Source organism: Urocitellus parryii, chromosome 6 (genome assembly GCF_045843805.1).
Source record: "Urocitellus parryii isolate mUroPar1 chromosome 6, mUroPar1.hap1, whole genome shotgun sequence".
Lineage (NCBI taxonomy): Eukaryota > Metazoa > Chordata > Mammalia > Rodentia > Sciuridae > Urocitellus > Urocitellus parryii.
In genome coordinates, this window is record NC_135536.1 from 79,623,446 (window position 1) to 79,636,010 (window position 12,565).

Below are 12,565 nucleotides of genomic sequence, written 5' to 3' on the forward strand. Positions count from 1 at the left end.
GCCTAGCATATATGAGTCACCAAATTAGATCCTCAGCACCACATAATAATAAATAAAATAAAGGCATTATGTCCAGCTACAATTAAAAAATATTTTTAAAATAAAGATTGTTTACTTGTTCTAAATTATAAACATTAGCACTGCAGAAAGTCAGCTGAATAGGTCATGTGGATTACACGAGTGTTTTTCAAACTACCATTTGAAAGCTCCTGTCTGAGTGACTACAGAAAACATCCTCCCAAGAGGGCTTATTTATGCCTAGAGAGGTTTTTTATAGTGCTTTATTAATCTCCAGCATGCATTTAACAATATTATATCATGATGTCAACATTTGCTAAAGAAGAGAATCTTAGCAACCACAGCATAACCTTCCTGGTTTTATTCACCCAGCCTGTAGGGATTGATAATGATAGTGGTGCTTTGGATTATCTCTTATCTAGGGCTAAATAATTAGCTTTGTAAAATCTAGGTGTTGTTATGGGCATGTGGCTATTGGTTGGAGGATGCAAAGAGGAATGGAGTGGAGGGCTGGGTAAAGGCATAGGCAAATAAAAATATGTGAACGTTTACAATTGACTCAAATAGTCTAGATCTTCAAATCAAGTCATGATACCATGTAAAATGTGAAAAATAAAATAACTATGTTGGACAGTTAACCCAAATAAAGGACAAAGATCTTGACATTTCAGAAATGATAGGGAAGGGTTTAAGGAAATACAGTGGGGGGAGAACATAATTTAAAAGACAACTAGTTTTGAAATTCATGCACAAGACCAGACTGCTATAAACCACAGATGAATGGGTGTATCTCAGAAGTGGAATGATGGATTGATAAAGTAAAACTGTCTGTAATTTTTCAGGTTGGAGACATTTCCTGTCCTGGAAGTCTGGAACTGAATTATTGTCCAAATAGCCTTACTTCAAAGTATTTGTGGGAGTAGAAAGCCAAATTGCTTGAGTGTAATTGTTCAGTGTTGATTGGGGGAGAGGTAAGAGGAGTGGCTTAGGAAGTCATTCTGTGTTTAAGATCATAGGAACCATAGGGTCAGTCATTTTTATGCAGACTAGCATCCGCTGGTTATCAAGAAGAAAACCCTGGAAGGGAAGAATTTGGGGAACTGGAAGATACAAGAACCTCTGAAGCTACTTAGGAGTGTAGGTAAGTCATGGTATTGGGTACCCTTCTCAGGGAACAACCTGAGAAGTTCTATTTTTTTTTAATTAAAAAATTTTTGAAAACATTTTTATCTCTATAGAAAAGTTCCAATAATAAAACAAGGGACTTCTCACTGCTCTTTTTTCAGAAAAATTATGTAAAATTATTTTTCTCAAGTTTATTTTATCATTTTCTTTTTTCCCTATAAGCATGCACTTAACACATGCACATGTTAATATTTCAGTGTGTATTTACTAACAGCATGGATATTCTCTTAAATAATCTGAATTTACTTTTAAAGTTTATTGTATAAAACACTGACATAATAACATCATCAGCTTCTCCACAAACTATATTCTAATTTTATCAACTGTCTCAAGAATGTTCTTCATAGCATTTTATTTCATTTTTTCTTGTAGAGAAGGTCTCTCTTTGATAGGATGTGATACTCACCTAGCAAGACAAAGATATACTTCCTTGCCTAGGCTCTCATTAAGATCTTCATTAGTTAAGAAAGCCCCAGAAGATCAATTGTTCAGTTTTCCTTGTTTTCATTCTTATTCCATTTCTTCCCTGAAAGTACAAATCAGCAGGAATACCTAGGTAGTAGGCGATCTTTCACAGAAGAAGGAATCTTGTATGACAAGATGGAACTTTAGTAAGAATGGAAGATTGAGTGGACATCTTAATCCTCAGTCTCAGTTGAATAGACTACAGTACTTTTTCTATTTATTTTAATCTTTTTTTTTTTTTTTTGATACCTGGGGTAGAACTTGAGCACTTCACCCCTGAGCCAAACCCCAAACTCTTTTTATTTCTTTTTTATTTTGAGACAAGGTCTTGCTAAGATGCTTAGGGCCTCACTCAGTTACTGAGGCTGGCCTCAAACTTTCGATTCTCTTGCCTCAGCTTCCCAAGGGTTTACTTGGGATTACTGGCGTGTGCCACCACTCAAGAATCTTTCTATCTTTTTTGGGAGGAAATAAATAGTAATGGGCAAAATTCAAGTTAATTACTTGATTAAGAATTTAGTTATTTAAAAATCATTGGTGCCAGCTTTCCTCACTGATTCCTCATCTGTGAGTCAATTTCAGAACAGCTTTTCCTGGTTGTCTTCCCAATCTCTGGGATCCATACCTTATTACACACTAACAGGGAGTATGGTGGGGGAGGGACTGAGAAATGGAAAGAGAAAGACAAAGGATCACTGCTTTGGGAGATGGAGTCATGTGGAGAAGAAAGGGGAGACCCCAAAGCCTATGCTGTAGGATTTAGAGAGGCCACAGTCTCCACTGGTGCCAGTTTTCATCTCAACATCATGTCCTTCCATTTCCCTCCACCTGTCCAGGCAAAATGAAGCTGACTCTGGTACAAATCTTTTTCATGCTGCTGCTGCTGCTGCTGGGCCTGGGGCTGGGCCTGGGGCTGGGGCTTCACATGGCCGCAGCAGTCCTGGAGGATACTGATCAGCCACTGAACCAGTTTTGGTCCAGTGACTCACAGGACAAAGTCGAGACCACTGAGGAGGGAAAAGGCACACAAGCCACAGAAAGCCTGGTGCTTAGCAACAAAGGAACAGAGCAACCTGACTTGCCAGAAGAGACCTTCTCCAGTGAAGATGAGGTGGGAGGAAACAAGGTGCTCAGAGACAAGACTTTCTTGCGGAGCAACCAAGAAGATTTTAGGCTTAGTTTGGAGGCCAGGGAATGCAATAGCATGATGGCAAACAAGGTGAAGGAGCACAATCGCAGCTGCATATTTGAGTACACATTCATCCACGAGGAAGTCAACACAGTCAGAGCTGTCTGTAGCAGTCCTGTTGTTCCCTGTGACCTCAAGGGGATAAAATGTCACAGAAGCCCCCGTCCTTTTGATTTGACATTCTGCAAGTTGTCCAAGTCCGGCCAGCTCACTCCTAACTGCAATTATCTGACTTTCATTCTGGAAAGGGTCATTGTCATAACCTGTAATGGCATGAACCTCCGTTTAACATCTATACAGTGAAGCAACTCGTCCTCTTCTTTCTCTTCTACCTTATTCTTTTTCTTTTCCTTTTCCACTTCTACTTCTCAAGTTGCACTCCTCCTCTTAGGTAATCTTGCAGAGAATTTTCTAGGAGGAGAGGATGAACTATTCTTTATCAACATCTTCTAAAAATGTTATTCTTCTTTGCCTTAGGGGCCGTCCAACATGCATTTTGTCCCTGGACTTAGAGGTGCTGAAGAGAGTAATGATGCTCAGTTTCTCCAGGTTTTCTATTTCTCCTCTCCAATCTTTGCTGTGGAAGGGGATAAATAAAGGACTGCTCCTGCCCCTCCAGTAGCCCTGGTCATTAGTCTGTTCCCTGGTCTGAGTTTGCCTTTGAGTGTGGACTGGCAGAGTCCACACTCTGCTTCCTATGTTCCTCCCTGTGACCCACCTCGAACCTCTACAGCAATCACTTGAGACTTCTGAGGTTTGCACACCTATACTTTTTTGCACTGTGGATGCAATTAAAGTGATTGTGTTTGTGACTGTGTCTAGAAAACCACGTGGACCATGTTTCTTTCCCTGAGCCTGGAAACACAGAACCTAGTCTTACGGGTAGACAGGTGGTACAGTGGTGCACATCAAGACAGAACAGGCATGGACTGTTCTCTTTCTCCCAACTCTTCCACTTTCTCTGGATCTTTTCAGAGATTCCGTCAGCCCAGACGGACACTTCTGCTTTCCCAGGTAAGCAGAGGAAGGTCCTATAGAGTCAGGCAGAAGGGCTGGAGGGAAGGTAGGTCAGGAGGGTGAAAACGAGAGAAGCAGAGAGGAAAAGAGAGCACCATCTTTCCAAGTTAAGTATAAAAAGTAGAAGAGTGTTCATAGTAGATGCTCATTATATGTGGGATGAATGAGGTGGGAGGAGTCTTATTCTCATTCAGCATCCTTGTCCATTTCTTTTCTTTTTCTTTTTAAATATTTATTTTTTAGTTATAGGTGGACATAATTTATTTTACTCTATGTGGTGCTGAGGATTGAACCCAGTGCCTCACTCATGCTAAGCGAGCGCTCTACCTCTGGAGCCACAACCCCAGCCCACCCTTGCCCATTTCTTGTGCTAAAGAACAAGGAAAGTTGGTGAAAGAATAATTTCAGCAGATGTTTGAATTTATTTAAGAAGGGGAAAAACAAAATAAATAAATAAAATAAAAAGAAATAAAAACAAAGAACAACAACCACCAAAAACAAACAGGGAAGGGCAGGGATGCTACGGGGATGAATAAACAGAGGATGCAAGTGGCTGCCCTCAGCCTATTTCCTCTAAATTCAATTTTTTTTTTAAGTGTAGTTAGAATGCATAGGGGCAGGGAAAGTTTGAGGAAATGGCTAGAAGGACTCACTGTGTGGTTCGGTTTTGAGATCTCCTCCTGTTGGAGTTTTCCTCAGCTTCATCTTCATATCTGGTAATAGACCTAAGAGTCAGGAATACACATACACGGGAGATGGGAAAGAAGAAAAAGTTCCATCACTCTGACCTGTCCCCAAAACTCCCACAGTCTTCCTATTTCCTTAATTCTTCCAGTTCTTGCAGGCAGACAGCCACTTGGATGTGGTAAGATTCTCCCATTCCTCTGACTCATCCTTCCTAGCAATGGCCTCTTGTAAACAGTGCTGGGCAGGAAGTGTGTCTGCGTTTGTGAACTGCCCTGACATTTGAGGAGTGGATAGAGGAGAGGCAGGCGGTGAGGACACAGCCAATGTAAACTCCTCTTCTTCCTGATGGGGGAGAGAAAGAAGGTTATGTAAGACAAGGGAAAAATGAGAAATGGAGTAAGAAGAGAAGAAAAAAAGAGTACAGTCAGAGTTAGAAATTTGGTAAGTAAACCCAGGGCTATAGTACTGGGAATGAATGGGAACGGGTTCCACGGGTGACTTCACTCTAACCAGAAGCCAAAGAGGCAGAGTGAACTAGTAAGAGACAGGGATAATTTGGGGATTAAAGCCTGTCTTCTCTCACTTGCAAATACAGCTACATTCTTCTATGGGTCCCCAACTTTCTCAGGGCTCTCACACCGCTCAGTGAGAACGCCCATCTCCCCATTTTGGTCTCCACTTTGTAGGAATCGCAGCCATCAGGCTTTTTCTGACTGTGGAGATAAACTCAAGAAACCAATTTACAAAATACCCTACCGGCTCCTAGTGGCTTGAGCAGGAAAATACAGCTTCTGTGGCCGAGGTAACACAGTGGCTTTGTGGATGGACATCTCACCTCCTCTTTACACTTCCAGTGTACATGCTTGTGACAAGTCCCTGGACCTTTATCCACAGTTCCTGAATTCCTAAAACTCTAAAAATCAAGTTTTTTTTTTTTCCAAAGTGACTTTAAAACTCCTTTTGATGTAGCACCTGACTAAATTGACAAGCGAGGCTACTTATTATCTTTATTTATGCTATGCAACCATGACACATTTCAATGTGGAAATATCAATGTGTTTGATCATGAGTACTGCCTAAGATATACTCTTCTATGGGTGTTTCAGTAGTATGTTATGAATGTATGTGCACAAACATAATATTGTTTTTAAAAATTCAAAAAATTCTAAGTTCTTGCTCTTTTTATATCAACCCACTCTTGCAAGAAGTAACCCCTCCACCAGACCAGAATTGATCCCTGCCAAGAGCAGGGCTCCCAATGACTTAACCACCTTTTACCAGGCCCTACTCCTTAAGGATTCCACCACTCAACACAGCCACACCGAGGACCAAGCCTCTAACACATGAACACTTTACTGACAAACCACATCCAAATCCCAGCCCCCACTTACCTTGATGAGAATCTCCCAACTCATATATGGCTGATCTGTATTTCAGATGGAGGCTTCCTGTGCTTCTCTTCACGTGCTGCTTCCCAATTTTGAAACATCATTCTGTTTTCTCACAGTGATTCAAAAGGATGAGATTCAACTCTAAGTAGTTTAGGGCCTAGATTTTGTTTGTACATCAGTTAAAAGCATTTATTGTGCTAAGAACATACGTACTAGATATTATAGGTAAATGGGGGGGGGGAGAGACGGGAGAGAGAGAGAGAGAGAGAGAGAGATGGGGGAGAGAGAGAGAAGCAGAAGAAGACCTCCGAGCTCTGGTTCCTCATGAATACCCGTCCTGACAGTCTGGAGGATGATGGAGACACTTCTCAATGTTATTCAAAGTTTTAAAAATCACAGCCAATCTAAACCATAATATATGTTTAAGATTTGAACTTTTACTAGGATAAAAAATATGAAATATAAAGCTTTTTCAGAACCAACCTCTTGCTGTTAGTCTTCTCCTTAAAATTCCTTCTCTCTTATGGTGTGAGCACTCTATTACAGAGCCACAATCCCAGCCCCTTATAGACTGTTTCTTTTCTTTCAGTGCTAGGGATTGAACCCATGGCCTTGTGCATAGGAGGCAAGCACTCTACTAACTGAGCTATATCCCCAACCTACCTATAGTCTGTTTCTTCGGTGATGTAGCACTGAATGCATTAAAAGTGGCTGGGAGGGAAGAATCAGGGCCAAAAGATAAATCCCCTACTATTTGCACATTCAGATACTGTGTTCAGAACACTCTAAATATTTTTTTCTCAATGTTGAAGTTTATTTGAATTACCTCGGGAAGCTTTAAAAATATGAAAAATGCAATTCCAAAAGCCCTCTTCCAGCAATATTCATATAATTAGTCTGAATTGGAGACTGGGCATCAGGCAAGTTCTAGTCATGGTGGGGCTACGTTACTATATCTTCTAAGGTAGTTTTTCTGTGAATCAGTGTTTCAAAAACTGTTAACAGAGATGTTGAAGTGATTCGGGAGATCCTCAATTAAATATAGATAAATGGATCTCTTTTCTCAAGATCTTGTAATCTTTAATATTAATATGTGTTGTGAATCATTAATAATAGAGATCATATTTAACATTTATGTAATTATTCCCATGAAATAATCTACCCATTCCCATCATTAGTAACATTTTTCTAGAACTAATGTTTCCAGTTTGAAAACACTGTTCTAGACTTTCTTTTCTTTCCCTAGACTTTTCTAAATCTTTCACCTTTATCTAATACAGTTATGATGAGGCCTATCCTAGAGACTGACATCTAGTTAAGATTATAAATAATCTATGCTCAAATCCACAAATGTGGTTTTGTATACCATAAAAGAAAAGAACCAGTTCAGACAGACAAAGGATGTATGACCAAAGGTCAATAGTGACCATTGGTGGCCCAGAGTCCTAAATTCATCATGTGTCTAGGGCGTATTTGCATCACCCCAAATCACTATGTTAGCACCATTCAGGTGGCTCATTCTCACATGATCCCGCAAAAGAAATACCATACTAGCCAGAGGGAGCAATCTACTTGCCAGGTCATCCTCTTGGAACAAGCTCCTGGCCTTGGAGACTCAGAATGACCCCATAGGTGCAAGTCCCAGCACTCTTTCAAGTATTCTGGTTGACCTCACACATGAGGGTGGTACTCTAAAGAGGAGAAATAGGACCCAAACCCATGTAAGCCTCAGTTCTATTTCAGACAGATGTGAGAAACAATCGCAGCACTGCCATTTAAAAGCAATTATGCTCAAGGTAGTTGTTCTAAGCTCTCGGCACCTCAGGTTATTTATATGTACATGTGTATGATAATACCTACTTTTTACTGTTGCAAGGATTACACCAGATTAAGAGTTACTTTGTGGGGCTCAGTGAATGGCAGCTGCACTTAGTGGTGCTGTTGCTGGGCTCTCTGCTCAGAGAGAACATATAAGTATTTTGACAGGTTCCTTCTGGAGGCAGTATTGTAACACAAAGTGCAATACCATCTGCACAGGTTTGAGTTTCAAGTGCATTGACTAGTGTGTGGATCTGTGGGATCTTATAGAACTCCTTAAATTTAATTTATTTGGTAACAAAATTTATATACTTGGAGAGAGTGCAGTTCTTTGACATGAGCAAGCAGGATCATTGTCCTGGGCCTAGCCCCTCAGGGTTCCCCTACAATTTGGAATGTAATCTTCTACATACGAAGATCCTTGTGATGGGATTTGCTGGAGCTGCAGTGCTCTCTGGGAGTGATGCTCTGATCTAGGACTTGGATCTTTGTGGGCTTGGGTCCTGTTTTCCCTCTTTTTTTTAAAAAAAAAATTGATATTCTTAGTATATTAAAAACTTATAAATTAGTAAGAAAAGTAGTTTAAAATTGAGAATATGAAAAGACAAGAAAACATGAAAAAACACACTACATTAATATCAGAAAAATGCATGTTAAAACAAAAACATGATATTTTTCACCTATTAAAATGGAAAAAATAAAAAAAAATATATAATATCCAGTGCAGGTAAGGATATTGCCACTTTCATACATTGCTTGAAAGAGCAAACTGGCAGTATGTGTCAATACTGTCTACGTATATCCTTTGATCCAATAATTACACTGTCAAGTGTCAGTCTCCTAAGGAAATAGTCACAGACATGAACAAAAATTGACAAAGATTTTCATCAATAGCAATTATAATTTAAAAAATGGAAATGACAAGGACCAATCATAGAGGGTTAGTAAAATAAATCACGGCTCATTTTTACAATGGAATGTTACAAATTCCTTAAATGTTTTTAAGGCTATTTAGTGACATGGGAAAATAATACAATATGAAATGAAATTTAATACTATGTAAAACTGCACTGAATGCTTCTCTAAGTGACAACCTGATCTTAAATTAAACAATACAATTCAAACAATTCTTTCCCCTGCTCCCAGAATGCCCTTCTTTGATCCAACCCATCTTTCCAGGGCTCCCAGAGTAGATGCTTCTCTGCCGCTCTAATATATTCCTTGCTCTTCTTTTGTTGCTGAGCCTCCTCGGTACAAACACTTCTCTGCTTAACAATCCTTGACACAGAGAGAAGATATTTTCATACTATCTTAAACTTCTTAAAGGACAAAGTTTTCCCCAATACCCAGCACCTCCTTCTTGGCTGCTCCAACTAACTCTCTTAGGACATTTTTTCCCCCAAATCCTTACCTCCTTCCTCCAAAGCACATGATGACCTCTTGAATATTTCTTGAATGAAGGATCTAAAAATATAAATCCAATCCAGATAAAGGAAATCCAATTACTGAGTTCAACTCTTGTTGGATTATAGGAGATTTTCATATTTTTCTCCACACTATCCTATTTCATCTACATTTCAAATGAATACCATGTATGATTTTATAATAAGGAGAGAACAAACAAAATTGTACTTTTTCCTTCATTTAATTGTCTCCTAGGTCTAGATAAGAAATACGCATGCTTGACCTTGGATAATAGATAAAATTCAGTTCCGTATACTTTGGAAAACTTTAAAAAACTGTGGTAGTCAGGCATGGTGGTGTATACAAAATGTACTGACCAACTTGCAAGTAGCCTGTAATCCTAGCTACTTAAGAGGCTGAGGCAGAAGGATCCAGGTCAGCCTGGACAACTTAGCGAGAATCTGTCTAAAAAAAAAAAAAAAGCCAGCAAATATCTCAGTCTCTCTCTTGCCAGGCAAAGCAGAATGAACTATCATCTAGCAGAGTTTCATCCCTAATGGGGCCTAAAGGACTCCAAGGGACAGAGTTGTTGCTATTTTCAGCAACATTTTGATATAATAATTTGTTGATGTTCCTGACTCTGTACCCTGCATCTTACCCATTTTTCCGCTCTCATGTTTGCAGATTAGACTCCAGTTATTTTCAGAAAATGATTCAAATCACAGTGATGTCACTTCTAAGAGCAGCTAGACTGGTTCTTTATTAGAATTATGATTCAGAAATCAGGTTAGAGGGGGCTGGGGATGTGGCTCAAGTGGTAGCGCACTTGCCTGACATGTGTGCAGCCCGGGTTCGATCCTCAGCACCACATACAAAGATGTTGTGTCCGCCGAAAACTAAAAAATAAATATTAAAAAAAATAAATTCTCTCTCTCTCTCTTTCTCTTAAAAAAAAACAAATCAGGTTAGAGGTTAGATTTAGGGGAAGAGGAAGGAAAAGAGGAAGATAGTGGTATTAAGATTAAGTAAAGGGAAAAATGAGGAAAATATGTGTGCTCATATTATGGTATCATAGTTTATTACTTATATATATAGGACTGAGAAGGTATTAGGGTTCCGGGTTCCCATTGTTTGAAAATGTCAGCTATCTTGCACTGGCATGAAGCTCATGTTGGAATTATATTCCCATAAATTTATTGTGTATGCCTGTACATAAGGATATAAAATTATTAATTACAAAAAATGAATGGGATTTTCAGCACCTTTATCAGGTGACAACAAGAAAGTCAAAAAAGCAAAATAGCCCTTATTCTATGAATGCTTTTGTATAAGTTTAGCACAGTAGTATTTATTGGATATTCATTCAATAAAGAAGATGAGGCACTTGGTCTGTCCTTGTAGCATCTCTACAAATGAGAACCAGAATGGATAACTGTGGTAGGAAAAGGAAAATGATGTGATTAGATCTAGCACTGGGCACTGCTCTGGAAGCTGGGATAGCTACACTAAGGAATCTGCTGATAAAGTCTTTTTTTTTTTTTTTTTAACCAGGCAGGTACAACCATTCCCCAGCTGCTGTGGATGTTCCTTGCTGAGAATTCACAAGTATCTTCCTCAGCAGAGAATCGTTTCCAGTCTGTGGGGACCTCCTTGTTGGAAACACATAAGAGTTCATTTCCTTCCTCAAGGATATCCCACAGCCAATCACTGACTGATAAGATGTAGAGGAACCTACCTGGACCTCTTGTCTTAATTTTATAGCATTAGTCATGTTTTAGAACTCCCCATTGGTCAGGTTTGAGGATAGACTTTTGTTGAAATCATATCTCTGTTTTGCTTTTTCTTCTTTCTGTACTCCCTAAGAGCAATTCCTCAGAGTACTCCCTAAAACCAAAATTACTAGCTCAAGAATCTCCATCTTAGGAGCTGAGCTGCACCCCCAGCCCTTAAGATCACCTTTTGAAAGGAAGAGTGGCAGTGAATGTATAGAAAAATTTTAAAGCTATCATGACAACTAAAAACTGGCCTAATATCTTTGCTGAAGGCAAGCCCTGACAGCAGCTGCTTCTTCAGAATGTACATATTGTAAAGAAGGGATATGTAACTCATTTTACTTGAAGTCCTCCATGGAACTGAAGGACAGAAGCCCAGGTTGAAGCTCACTTCAGACTGGCAGGCAGGGTAAACTCTGGAATGTCAGTGAAGCATAGCATTTGTTCATTTGCTCTGGGGTAAGGTAGTTACCATTCCTTGAGAATAATGCAGCAACATTATGAGATCTGGCCCTGCAAGCTTTAGGAAGTTGGGCCACATCAAGAATGTGTTGAACTCCTGGCTCTAACATTTATTAGCTGATCTTGAGTAAGTAACCTCTCTGGTTCATGTTTATCGGTAAGTAGGCATATCCTAATTGAAGTAACACAATGCCTTATACACTGCAAATGTTCAATGTATGTACATACACACACACACACACACATACATATATATTTTTGGGGGGCAGGTACTGGGGATTGAACTCAGGGCACTCAACCACTAAGCCACATCCCCAGCCTTATTTCGTATTTTATTTAGAGACAGGGTCTCGCTGAGTTGCTTAGCACCTTGCTTTTGCTGAGGCTGGCTTTGAACTTTCAATCCTCCTGCCTCAGCCTCCCAAGCCACTGGGATTACAGGCATGTGCCACAGTGCCAGGCTCACACACACACATATATATACACTCGAACTCACATTTTTTTCTAAGTCCTATTCCCAAACATTGGCTGATATGGCTTAATCTACTCTGGTTCTATAGACACTACCACTGAAGAAGGAGATGAACCCAGGAATCAATGGCCCTTGAATCAAGGATGTTATCACTATACCAGGTTCCCAATTTTCTCCATCTATGGATAGTCAGCCATTGCTCATCACTATCTGAGGCTACAGAAGCTATTGGTAAGAGTTGGTTTTTAGTTGTCATGATAGCTTTAAATTTTTTCTATACATTCACTGATACTCTTTCTTTCAAAAGGTGATCTTTTTTTAATTAATTGATTTTTAAAAAAAAATACACAACAGTGGAATGCATTAAAATTCTTATTACACATACAGAGAACAATTTTTCATATCTTTGTATATAAAGTATGTTCATGACAATTCATGTCTTTATACATGTACTTTATTTTTTTGCATTACAATTCTTATTACACATATACACCATAATTTTTCATATCTCTGTTTGTATATAAAGTAGGTTGACACCCAATTTTTGTCTTCATACATGTACTTTGGATAATGATGTCCATCACATTCCATCATCCTTGCTAATCCCCTGCCTCCTCCCTTTCCCTCCCATCCCTCTGCCCTAAGTAGAATTCATCTATTCCTCCCATGCTCCCCCTTCCTACCC

General features: G+C 39.4%; 1 protein-coding gene and 1 long non-coding RNA gene across 2 annotated transcripts; one reads left to right on the top strand and one right to left on the bottom strand.

Moving 5' to 3' along the window:
- Positions 1-987: 987 nt before the first annotated feature.
- Positions 988-3,710, top strand: Rnase10 (ribonuclease A family member 10 (inactive)). Its single transcript, XM_026412024.2, has 2 exons — positions 988-1,159; positions 2,505-3,710. Exon 2 carries the CDS (start codon positions 2,510-2,512, stop codon positions 3,158-3,160), a length of 651 nt encoding a protein of 216 aa, XP_026267809.1. The 5' UTR covers positions 988-1,159; positions 2,505-2,509; the 3' UTR covers positions 3,161-3,710.
- On the bottom strand, positions 1,641-5,002 carry LOC113199138 (uncharacterized). The gene is made up of 3 exons (XR_003302934.2): positions 4,663-5,002; positions 4,528-4,587; positions 1,641-1,729 (listed from the first exon to the last, which is right to left on the bottom strand). It is a non-coding gene; the product is annotated as an uncharacterized LOC113199138 (long non-coding RNA).
- Between the last annotated feature and the right edge of the window lie 7,563 nt (positions 5,003-12,565).

Coding starts and splice junctions, on each gene's coding strand:
- Rnase10 (XM_026412024.2), top strand. CDS start 2,510: ATGAAGCTGACTCTGGTACAAATCTTTTTCATGCTGCTGCTGCTGCTG.